General features: G+C 55.4%; 1 protein-coding gene across 1 annotated transcript; it reads left to right on the top strand.

Moving 5' to 3' along the window:
- Positions 1–5,468: 5,468 nt before the first annotated feature.
- On the top strand, positions 5,469–9,297 carry PPP1R14A (protein phosphatase 1 regulatory inhibitor subunit 14A). The gene is made up of 4 exons (XM_037518014.2): positions 5,469–5,675; positions 7,607–7,687; positions 8,254–8,286; positions 9,069–9,297. Exons 1-4 carry the CDS (start codon positions 5,469–5,471, stop codon positions 9,195–9,197), a joined length of 450 nt encoding a protein of 149 aa, XP_037373911.1. The 3' UTR covers positions 9,198–9,297.
- The last annotated feature ends 2,969 nt before the right edge of the window (positions 9,298–12,266 follow it).

The following is a 12,266-nucleotide window of genomic DNA, read 5'->3' as shown; positions in this document are numbered from 1 at the left end:
CAATCCCCGGTCGCTAGGCGAGGGTCCCACATGGCGCACAGACCTCTCCTGACTCGCCCGCTGCTCCCCTCAGCAGTGTATTTCAGTCAGTCTGCCTGTTCTGCTCTCCCCTCTGGCTCTGGGGAATTCTCTCATCCTTCTGGGCTTCTGACCGTACCCAGTGCTTGTATAAATAAATAAATAAATCTTTTTTTTAAAATAAAATAAAATTGTCAGTGGGTGGCATAATCAAAACTTGGCTTTCGGCCAAGTTTTTATTTTTTTTTTTCAAGTCTCTGCAGACAGAGCACCCCCTTTTTTGCCTGTACCAAATGCAAACTCCTCCTGTTGCCCTCCACCCACTTTGGTATACACTAAATGAGTAAGTTGCATGTACCCTTACAAGATAGCAAATGTTACAGATAAAACATAGAGCCAGGTAGAGGGCACAGGAGTTACGAGGTGAAAAGAGGGGTTTGGGGAAGACCTAAATGTACACGTGACATCTGAGGCAGCTGAAGAGTGAGCTCTACATCATTCTGGGGAAGACGAACTGTTGGAATAAAGGTGTGGAAAAGGGACCCTGCCAGATAGTTTTGATGGCTAAACTAAGGAGCTTAACCTTTGTCCTCCAGGCACCAGGGAGCTATGAACACTGTATTTGTTTTTAATATGCCAATTTTATTGAGCTACAACTCTGATAACATACAATTCACCCTTTTAAAAAGTACACAATTCAATGGTTTTAGGTATATTCAGTCATGCAACTAACATTGATGGAGTGTTACAGGACAGGGAGAGGAACACCCGAGAACTTCCAAACCTTTCTGCTCTAAATAGATTCTGCCTTTGCAGCAACATGGATGGAGCTAGAAGGGATCATGCTCAGCGAAATAAGTCAGAAAGAAAAAGAAAAAAAAAATACCGGATGGTCTCACTCATAGCAGGAATTCAGAAAACCTAAATAAGGGACCAGGAAAAAGACTAATTAATACAAAGTAAAAATCAACAAGCATCTATAAACCAGAGACAGACTACAGGGGGCGGGGGGGCAGGGGAGAGAGGAAGGATTAGGGTCAAAATAAGGGGGGGTGCAATTGTATGGGGAATATAACCAAAATGAAAATGCATACATTGTGCAAAGATGAAAAATGATGTAAGAATTACATAAAATGAAATATTTTTTTAAATTTAAAAAAATAAATAGATTCTACCGTCTGCCACATCAAGACAAAACAAATAGACCTTTCATGGAAAGAAATTTTAATACAATTAGTGTGCAATACAGAAAAGACAAAGAATATAGTTTCCAAATCAAACACCAAAGTTGCCATCCCCTCGTGAGTAAATGCCCAGCCAAACAGGGTTGGCCAAACCGAGGCCCAAAAGCCTGCCAGGAGTCAAAAGCACCTCCAGGTGGGGAACCATAGAAATGGGTCAGAAACAGACAAGTCTGGGAGAAAAAGAGCAAAATCAAAACCAAGATAAAAGCTGCCATTGGCAACCTCCCCGCGGGTCTCACCCACATCTGCTGCAACCAGCCGAGGGCCAAGTGAGCGAGCGCAGCTTCGTCGTGTGTCTCTTTGCTCCAGGTCCCTCCTCCAGGTCTCCTTCTTGCTCTCCATCCTGCTTCCTTCCTTCTCCAGTCTCCTCTCCAGCTTCTCCTCCTCCCTGCTCAGCTCCACCCTCCCTTGGGTGGTGCAGGGAACCTGGCACCTCCCCTTTTCCTGGGGACCACCCTGTTACAGAGGCTAAGAGTGGAAAATTTGATAAGGAGACATCACAAGACCAGAAAGCGGAGGTGGGAGCAGAAATGATTAACATAGTCGTTAAACCAGCTCTAGAAAAGTTTCGGGAGGTGCATCCTGGAGGTGGGATATGGAGATGGAGGGCCAGTGCCACAATCACCAGTCCTCCCAAATCTACCAAGTGACGCCCTAGATATAATTAAATGAACAACAGTAACAACTCCACAAAGGAATGAACCCCTCCCAAAGAGAAGAGTGTATCAGTGCAATTTCCGCGCTGGCAAGAAGCAGCCCTCCTACCTGCCTCTGATTAAGAAGGTGTTTCTCTTCCCTGACCTTCTCCCCTTGCAAGCATCCTTCCCTTCCCTTTTGTTTTTTGTTTTTTTGTTTTTAAGATTTATTTATTTATGCATACAAGAACTGGGGCGTAGGTCAGAGGTACAGGTGGGGGGTGGTGAGAGGATTCACCAGAGACAGAGTGGGGAGCAGAACAGGCAGACTGACTGAAAGACACTGCTGAGGGGAGCAGCGGGATGGACAGGAGAGGTCTGCTGCGCCATGTGGTCAGCTCCCTGGCCAGGGATGGAACTCATGCTACAGAGGCTACAGACAGCTTCATAGTGCTGTGTTTAACCTCTTGCGCCAACCTCTTCCCTTTTTATAATAAATCTGCCTTTTGAGATATGACTAAACATCTCTGCCTTGTGGGGACACTCACCACGTGCTGCTGAAAGTGGAGCTCTGATAAAGCTTTTCTCAATGGAACCCTGCATCCTGCTCTTTGAACCCACATCTCTCCAAACAGGCATCAACACCAAAATCAATTTCATCACCTTCAAAGAAAAAATACTCTGTAGCAGTCACCCTGTTCTCTCCCATCTGTCAGCCCCAGCAACCACCAAATTTATTTTCTCCCTGTGAATTTGCCTATTTTGAACATTTCCTAGAAATAAAATCATACCACGGGTGGTCTTTTGTGTCTGGCTTCTCTCACTTAGCATGATTTCGAGGTTCATCCATGGTCCAATATAAATCAGCACTTCAGGGCCTCCCTGGTGGCCTAGGGGTTAAGTCTCAGCGCTATCATCATTATGGCCTGAGTTTGAGCCCCAGCCAGGGAGCTACCCACACGGTGCAGCAGACCTCTCCTGTCTTGCCTGCTGCTCCCCTCAGCAGTGTATTTCACTGGATCCACCTGTTCTGCTCTGTGAATCCTCTCACCCACTGCACCTCTGGCTTGCACCCCAGTTCTTGTATGCATAAATAAATAAAAATAAATCTTAAATCAGCACTTCATTTTTCATTACCAAGTAATACTCTATTACATGTGTCACCCTACCTTGCTTAAGGTGAGGGTCGTTTTTGCCTGGTGACAGAAAGCCAGAAATTCAGAAACCAGGTTCAGTTTAACAGGAACTCTGTTGCCTAACAAGCAAGGGAGAAATTTTGTGAAAAATAAACACCTTCTCCCTGCTTTTATTTAGGGGGGACTGGTACATCATGAATTCAGGGCAGGGTCTCCATGGTCCTGGGCAAAGGTTTCCTTTTGCACTCAGCACGCTCGAACTTTTCCCTTTTGTTCATATCGCATGTACTCGCCATCTTGGGACTAACCAGTTGGGTCTAGTTCTGTGGCTGCTGCTCTCCTATCTCACATTCCTGAGAACAGGAGCAACTCAAAGCAAATACCACCCCCCAGCTAGGTATGTATGGATTTACCACATTTTATGCCTCCACTCATCGTTTGATGGGCTGGGCTAATCCCATCCTTTGGCTATTGCCAACAATACTGCTGGGGACATTCAGCCTTAGACAATATAATGTAAAGCTTTGTGTAAACATGTTTTCAATTCTCTTAGGGGTGGAAGGGCTGGGTCATTTGGTAACTCTAAGTTAACTGCCAGACTGTATTCCAAAGAGAGTGCACCATTTTACATTCCCACCAGCCAAGTATGAGGGTTTTGATTTCTTCACACCCTCGTCAACACAGCATTTCCCATTAAAAAAAAAAATTATAGGGCCTCCCTGGTGGCGCAGGGGTTAAAGTCTCAATGCTATCAGGCTATCCCAGCCACTGTGGCCTGAGTTTCATCTCCGGCCAGGGAGCTACCCACATGGCACAGCAGACCTCTCCTGTCTCGCCCACTGCTCCCCTCAGCAGTGTATTTCAGTGGATCCGCCTGTTCTGCTCCCCACTCTGTCTCTGGTTAATCTTCTCACCACTCCCCCACCTCTGGCCTGCACCCCAGTTCTTACACACACACACACACACACACACACACACACACACACTACAGCCACCTCAGTAGGAGTGAGGTCATATCTCACTGTACTTTTTAATTTGTGTTTTTCCTGCTGATTAATGATGCTGAACATCTTTTCACGTATGTCCTGATATATATATATAATAGATACATTATTGTTGTATATATCTATTATATATGTACATATATATACTAGAGAAATGTCTGTTCAGATTCTTTGTCCGGTATTAATTGGGTGATTTGACTTTTTGAGTTGCACGACTTCTACGTTTTAGATAGGGGTGCCTACACACACAATTTGTGATTTTTTACTCCCCTACTGAGGGTGTCTCTTCACTTTCTTGATGATGTCCTTTGAAACACAATTAATTTTGTTGCTGTCTAGTTAATGTTGTTAGTGCTTGTGGGGTCATATGTAAGAAACGATTGTCTAATAGCGGATAGGTTTAATGGGTGGCGGGGAGGTGGTCAAGTGGACATTGTAAAGTATCATTCTCGCTGCTTAAAAATGGAAGTGGGAAGTAGGGAAACTCTCTGGTCGTCCTCACGAACACTACCACCCCACCCTCAGACCATTTCTCCTTTCTGCTTCACATTACGCCAAAAGCCATACCATATCCTAATACACTGCATAACACACTGTACTTTCTGGTGTTTCTTTTTTTAATAAGATTTTTGAAATTTATTCATGGGGTCTCGGCCAGAGATGCGGGGCGGGGGGGCGGGGTGTGTGTGCGAGAGGATCCACCAGAGACAGAGCGGGGAGCAGAACAGGCAGACTGACGGAAATACACTGCTGAGGGGAGCAGCGGGCGCAGCAGGAAAGGTCTGCTGCGCCATGTGGGTAGCTCTCTGGCCGGGGAGCAAACTCGTGCTGCAGTGGCTGGGGCTCCCTTAATAGCTCCTTCTTGCCTGTCTCGGCACAAGAAAGGCATCTCCACGTGGACTGGAGGTGTCTGCCTTGTTTGCTGCTCTGCCCCCGGGGCCTGAAGAGCGCCTGGCACGGAGCAGGCACTCAGTGACTGTCTGTTGAATAAACTGAGGGGATGAACGCCCGCACGCGGGGAGGCCGCGCGAACGCAGGACAGGACCACAGAGCCGCTGCCAGAGCGGCCGCGTGACCTTCCCCGGAGGACGGCGGCGCGGCCCTGCACCGCCCTTTCCAGCCGACAGAGGGCGCAGGGAGGGCGCGGCCCCGAGAGCCGGTCCCGGGACCCCGCCCCCCGGGATCCAGGCGCGGAGACCCCGGGACGCCCGGACCCGAGGTGGGGTCCCGGACCCCGCCCGCTCCTGAGGGCGCCGTTAAGCCGGCGCGGCGGCCGGCGCGCACGCCGCAGGCGGGGAAACTGAGGCGCGGGCGGCGCGGGGCGGGGCCGCCCACCCCGTCGGGAGACCCGCCCCCGCCGGCCCCGCCCGGGCGCGTAAGAGGACCCCGGGCGCCCCGCGCGGGCTCACAGCCGGCCGGGCCGGGGCCGCGATGGCAGCGCAGCGGCTGGGCAAGCGCGTGCTGAGCAAGCTGCAGGCCCCGGCGCGGGCGCGCGGCGCGGGGGGCGGGGGCAGCCCCGGGGGGCTGCAGAAACGGCACGCGCGGGTCACCGTCAAGTACGACCGGCGGGAGCTGCAGCGGCGGCTGGACGTGGAGAAGTGGATCGACGGGCGCTTGGAGGAGCTGTACCGCGGCCGGGTGAGGCCGGGGCGGGGCGCGGCGCAGCGGGGGACCCCCCACCTCGGGGTCTCGGGGTCTCGGCTGGGCTCGCCGGTGCACACTCAGCCCGGAGCGCGCGCGCCCGGGCCAGGGTCTGCGTGTATTCGGGGGCGCTCTGCTTGCGCGCCCGGAGACTCACTCCCGGGTCTCTGAGGTGCGTCCTACCCCTGGAGGGCCAGGGGTTTAGCATGGGGGGGTGGTGAGGAGGCGAAGCTGGGGCGCCCAGTGGCCATATCTGGAGGAACAGTGAGGGGAGGGGAGTGTCTTACAGCCAAACATAGGCATGGTGATAGGAGAGCTTCCAGCAGACACCGCCAAGGAGCAACAGTGTTCACAGACGTGCAGGGACGCGAAGCCAGCGCCGCACAGCCGCGTGCACGCCGCTCCCCCACACACCCGGCGCTTGCTAATGTCACACACCATATGGGACACCCGCAGACACGATTGCACAGGCCACAGCCATGTGCACACACGCAACACAACTCCCCCCCCCATACACACACACACCCCTCCCCGCGCACAAGGGGACTCCAGCCTCTCTGGCCTGGATACTCGTCCACCCCAGCTCCAGCGACTCAGCCCAGCACAGGCGGCGACCACCGCCCTCCACCCCGGGTCTACTGCCGCCTTATCTCCTAGAGGCAGAAGCTGCCCACGCGCGTCCTCCTGACGCCGCAGGCACACAGCAGACACCAGCTACACCCGGCAGGGGACACAGACCGCCGCTGCCCCTGCACACACAGGCTTCGGCCCCAGATGACGCCCTGCAGGCTCCAGACACACGCAGGCTCCAGACACACGCAGGCTCCAGACACACACAGGCTCCAGACACACGCAGCCTCTCCCCGTGTCCCCGCGTGACGTTGCTCTTTGTCCCACACGCACAGTCTCCGACACCCAAAGGACACAGCAGCGGGCAGGCACCTTGACGCCCAGGTCCTGCGTGGCAGGTGGCGGTGGCAGCCAGGCCCTCGCTGTGACAGGGACCCCTCCGTTCTACGGGGGCGCATGTAGGTGGCTCCCTGTGGGCCTGACAGCTGGCAACAACTCGTGTCGGGGAGATAAATGCGCCAGAGCCTCGCCCCCGAGGACACCAGCCCTGGGAGGGCGAGCCCCGTGAAGCCGCCTGCCCCTGGGACACACACACTGGTGTGTGATGCACTTACAGACACCCCAGGCTGCTGCTGGTCCCGTCCACCCCCCAGCCCCAGCCCCAAGTCAAGTTGCAACACTTTGGGTGGGGGAGGCGGAGCCTGTGGCCTGGGGATGTCAGCCGACAGCTGGGTTCTGTCGGGGCTGGAATACAGGACAGCCTGCGCCTGGTCCTCGGCCCCGCGGCCACCCTCTTGCTAGGTCCAAGTTGTGCTCAGGGCACCCACCCACCTTGGGGCGACCTTGGTGGTCATCTCCCCCTACTCGGTGGGTGGCTTTGGGCCTGGCCTGACCCCTCCCTTCCCTTCTGTCCCCAGGGCCAGGGACTGTCCCCAGCAGGCTCCGGCCTGCCTGCTCCCCTCCCCCAGTGCCTGGTGCTTCGACTTCTCCTTGAAAGGGCAGAGCCAGCCCCTCTCCTAAATCCCAGAATCGGACATTCCAAGACTCGACCAGGCCTGTTTTCTAATGTGGGAACTGAGGCCAAGGGGAGGGACCCGTGCCAGTCCCGAGGCTCCCCGGGTCGAGGGGCCCAGGGACCCAGGCATCGGAGCTGGTACCGGCCCCCTGGGCCTCTGTCAGTCCATCTGTCACCCCCCCACACACACACCCAGATGTCCCGCCTTGGCAGAGCTGTCCCTGACTGCCACTGCTCCAGAGCGCGCCAGCTGGACCCTGGGCCCGGCAAGGGCTCCTCCAGAGCCCTAGACAAAGGCGAGGGATGGAGGGGAAGGGACCCCTGACCACCCCTCCCCCCTTAGGAGGCAGACATGCCGGACGAGGTGAACATTGATGAATTATTGGAATTGGAGAGTGAAGAGGAGCGGAGCCAGAAAATCCAGGTAGGTGGCGGGGAAGGTGTCCCCCCAGTTCTCTTTGCACCTTCCTAAAAGTCACAGGCACAGCTAACGTGTTTATTGAGCACTTACTATGTGCCCGGCGCTGCTTCCGTCGCTTGTGCTTATTAACTCGCTTAATCCTCCCCAATCTCTGGAGTTGGCTCCTTGATGATCTCCCTTTCCCAGATGAGGAAAATGAGACCAGCGTGACTGCATCACTTGCCCAGGGTCACACAGCTGTCAGAGCTGGGAGTCAGCCCCCGGCAACTGACCTTGCTCCGTGACCTCTGCTCTCCTGGGGCAGGAAATGCTGCGTGACCTTCTTGCCCTCTCTGTGCCCCAGAGGCAGTCCGGTCCGGTCCGGTCCGGGTGGTGCTGGAATCACCCCGCCCCCACTTACATCAGGCCCACGGCTGTTCTCCCCGGAGCCATGTGCGGAGCCCACCCTGGGGTCCCACTTCCATTTGTCTTGTTGCTCGGGGCTTGGGTGGGACGGGGAGGAGCTGCAGGGGACTTGCAGTGAGTCACTTATTATTCTCTCTCTCTTGTCTGCTGGGGCGGCGTGTTAGGGACTCCTGACGTCCTGCGTGAACCCCACAGAGGTGAGTTTTCTCTGGCCCGTGCGCAGGCCGCCCTCTGGCCCCTGCACTCTGAGGTGGGAGGGGTCCTCTGGGAGGCAGGCCGAGGCCGGCCATGCCTGGGGCCCGTGGAGGGAACTCTGGGGACCCTCTGTCTCTTGCTGCCTTTTCCCATCTCCGGCGTTGCCCTTTGTCTCCTCTCTCCCCATCTGCCACGGGGGCCTCCATTATCTCCCTCCCCTGAGACCCGCCGCGTCTGTCTCCCGTTTCTGCCTCTGCGGTGGGGCCGGTGCTGGTGCCGCGTCCTAGGCTGCCTGGCAGCCTCCCTCCTCTGGCCCCGCGACTGCCTCCCCACCTCCGGGGCCCTCCATCCTTCCAGGCCTGACCCGGAGCCGCTCAACCCCTCCCACTTCCTTCTCTGCTTTAAAAGGGAAAAATATTCATGTTTCTCTACCCAGCTCCGGGCTGCCTGAAGGACAGACGTCATGTGTCTGTCTGCCCTGGACACCACTCAGGCCCCCGTCCCTGGGGATCCTCCTGGTGATCTCGGCTGAGAAATATCTCCATGGCGCGTCTCTCTGTCCCTTGGTCTCTTCCCCTCTGTCTCTGTCTCTCCCTATCTCTGTCTCTCCCTGCTCCCTCTTTATCTCTCTCTCTGCCCCTCAGATCTCCAGCCTCTACCCCTCCAGAACTCCACCTCTGCCTCCTCTCACCAGGAAGCAGAGAACGGTGGGCCCAGCTCAGAGGGGCTGGGCTGGGGGCCCCCAGCCCTCCCGGTATTCTCAGCACCCCACTTCCATCCTCAGGACTTCATCCAGGAGCTGCTGGTGAAGCTGCGAGGCCTCCACAAGCAGCCAGGCCACCACCAGCCCAGCCCCTCCAATGACAGCAGCCTGAGCCCTCGCCAGGACCGTGCACGCACTGCACCCCCGTGATCCCTCTGCTCCCCCGCCCCACACCGCCCTGGCTTGTTTATAAGTTGTATTTAATGGTTCTGTAACAATAACATCGCGTGGCTGTTTTTGCTCTTGCTGGTTACTGCGGGCTTCCCCAGCACCCCCCGGCCCCCCTCCCGCGGCTCCTCGTGTCCCAGCCGGACAGACGGGGAACCAGCGCCGCTCGCCAGGGAGCATGAGAACAGGCCCTGCCGACCTCACGCCCTAGACTCACATCCTGTCCTCGCTGCCCCCAGCCTTGACCCAGCCCCAGCTGCGCTCTCGGCGGGTGGACACACAGGACTGAGTGTGCCCCAGGCCACAGCAAACCCCGAACAAACCATTCAGTTACTCCCTGCGTTTCATCAGGCACTTACTGTGTCTCTGGCACGAACGCTGGTATTAAGGCCGCAAAGAGGAGCAGACGGTGGTCTCTGGCATCAGGATGCGCACCCTGGTGGGGAAAAGGGCCTGCGTGCAGAGGACCAGAGCAGAGCAGATCCAGACTTCCCAGACCAGGGAATGGGAGGAGCCATTCACTGGGGTGGTGAAGCCTATGAGGGTTCTGAAGGATGCATAGGAGTTTTTGTGAAATGGGTACGCATATCTGAGGACTCTAAATTTGTGGGCAGAAACACTGACTTTGGGGCTGAGTCAGGGAAGGCACTGAAATCGAACGGGCCTGGGTTCTGCTGCCTGTTGCTACCAAAAGCCAATGGGTAGAGACAGAACTTGAATCTATAAGTTCAGATCACTGGCCGTTGATCTGAGAGAGCAGTGGGTACAGCACCCCGAGGAAGCCGTTCTGCCCTCTCATCTCGAGCTGGCCTTTTCATAATTGGTTAGACATAGACAGCCATAAGCAAACAGCCCATCAGAACAGTCCTTCATGGCCTATGTTTCTAGACTTACCAGCCTCCCAGTTTTCTTGACCCTGGTGTGACTGACGGCGACAGTACCCAGGATTCTGGACACTGGGACAGGTTCCTCAGGTCTAAAGCAGGAGTTTTATTTTTTTTTAATTTTTTTTTTAAAAGGTAGCAACTCCATCCAAGATTTTTTTTTTTTTTAAGATTTATTTATTTATACAAGCTCTGGGTACAGTCAGAAGCGCGGGAGGGTGAGAGAATTCACCAGAGCCAGAGCGGGGAGCAGAGCAGGCAGAAGGACCGAAGTACACTGCTGAGGGGAGCAGTGGGCGTGGCAGGAGAGGTCTGCACGCCATGTGGGACCCTCAAAGGCAGCCGGGGATCGAACCGGCGCTGCAGAGGCTGTGGGCAGCTTTGCAGCCCAGCATTCAACCACTGTGCCACCAGGGGAGGCCCCTAAAGCAGGAGTTTTAGTTTAATGAAAACGACCATTCGTCATAGAGCGTGCCCATGCCCCTGTGCGGTGTGCATGTGCAGATCCCTCTAGCGGGTATGGTGCCCGCCCTTGTTCCCGGCCCCCATCCATACTTGTCCACAAGCAGGGTGGACAAGTCCCCCAGAGCTAGATTGGGGGGGCAGTCTGTTGGGCCTAGGTTAGTCTTTTATTTTTTTAAAGATTTCTTTTTATTTATTTATGTATATAAGAGCCGGGGTGTAGGTCAGAGGTGTAGGGAGAGGGTGTGGTGAGAGGATTCACCAGAGAGAGTGGGGAGCAGAACAGGCGGATCTATTGAAATACACTGCTGAGGGGAGCAGCGGGCAAGTCAGGAGAGGTCTGCTGCGCCATGTGGGTCAGCTCCCTGGGTGGGGATCAAACTCTTGCTGCAGTGGCTGCTGCTGATAGTTTGATAGCGCTGAGACTTTAACCCCTGTTCCACCAGGGAGGACCCTAGGTTAGTCTTTTCATGCTGGGGTCTGGAGAGGCCTGAAGGATTCCTGGCAGAGGCAAGATCAGAAGTGGCAGTGGCCACTCCGAGATCTGGAAGTATTTCAGTCTCACCATGGCAGGTCTGGTACTGGTGGTCCCAGCCGGATACAGTCAGGGGGCGCGTGTGGCTGTGCTTGGAATTGGGGCAGGGTCAGAGCTGAGGTGTCTTTTCCCCACCCCCCAAGACAGCATATCTCCCAGCTGGCCCCTACTGACTGCAGGTGGGCCTTGGAACCCAGACCCACTCCAGCCCACCAGCAGCCTTGCCAGGACCAGGGGCCTGTCTGGCAGGAGAAGAGGCCCCGGGAGGAGGGGCACGGGCAGTCGTGCCCAGAGGCCCAGACCTTCAGCTGGTCTTTCTGTCCCTAAGAGACAGCCTCGGGGCCTCCAGTGCCCCCTCACCGTGTGCAAACGCAGAGGGGACGTATGGAGTCCAGACCTGGCCATCTCCCAGAGCACCCCACTGGGCCCAGGGAACTCTTGCTGCTCCCTGCAGGAAGAACCTGGTGTGGTTCCTCAGCTCAGGGAGGCAGTACCTGCTGGGAACCCAGGTTCTAGAGCCCTAGGTGTTCCACATCTACAAAATGGGCCCTCCTGTGGGAAGAAACAAGCTAGTGGTTAGGTTAGTGATGTCACTTGCCGAAAGTTACACAGCTGGAAAGTCCCACAACTGAGCTTTAAATTCCAGGCATGAGCTCCCTGGTGGTGCAAGGGGTTGGGACACAACCTATGAAGCTATTTGCAGCCACTGCAGCATGAATTCAATCCCCCGGCTGGCCAGGGAGCTACCCACATGGCGCAGCAGACCTCTTGCCCGCTGCTCCCCTCAGCAGTGTACCTCAGTCAATCCACCTGCTCTGTTCCCCACTCTGTCTCTGGTGAATCCTCTCACCTCCCTGTACCTCTGGCCTGTTCCCCAGTTCTTGTATGCATAAATAAATAAATATTTAAAATAAATAAATAAATAAATAAATTCTAGGCATGAGGACTCGAGCCCTACTACACTACCGTGCCACCCAAATCATAGCTATTCTTCAGTGGCAAGAAGAGGTTCACTGATTCATACTAAGGTGTTAGTGACTGCTCACAGCCCTTTAAGAAGCCTACCTAAAAAGGCAATGTGAGAGGAGTCAAAACGGGAGGAACTCCCCCAAGGGACTGTGGTGATGGATCCCAGGTACCACGGGGGAGAGGGGACAGAGAACTACGGGG

Source organism: Talpa occidentalis, unplaced genomic scaffold (assembly GCF_014898055.3).
Source record: "Talpa occidentalis isolate TD23 unplaced genomic scaffold, MPIMG_talOcc4v2.1 talOcc4.17, whole genome shotgun sequence".
Taxonomy (NCBI): domain Eukaryota; kingdom Metazoa; phylum Chordata; class Mammalia; order Eulipotyphla; family Talpidae; genus Talpa; species Talpa occidentalis.
Note: the sequence above shows the minus strand (reverse complement) of the source record. Positions and strands in the feature narration are given on the sequence as shown.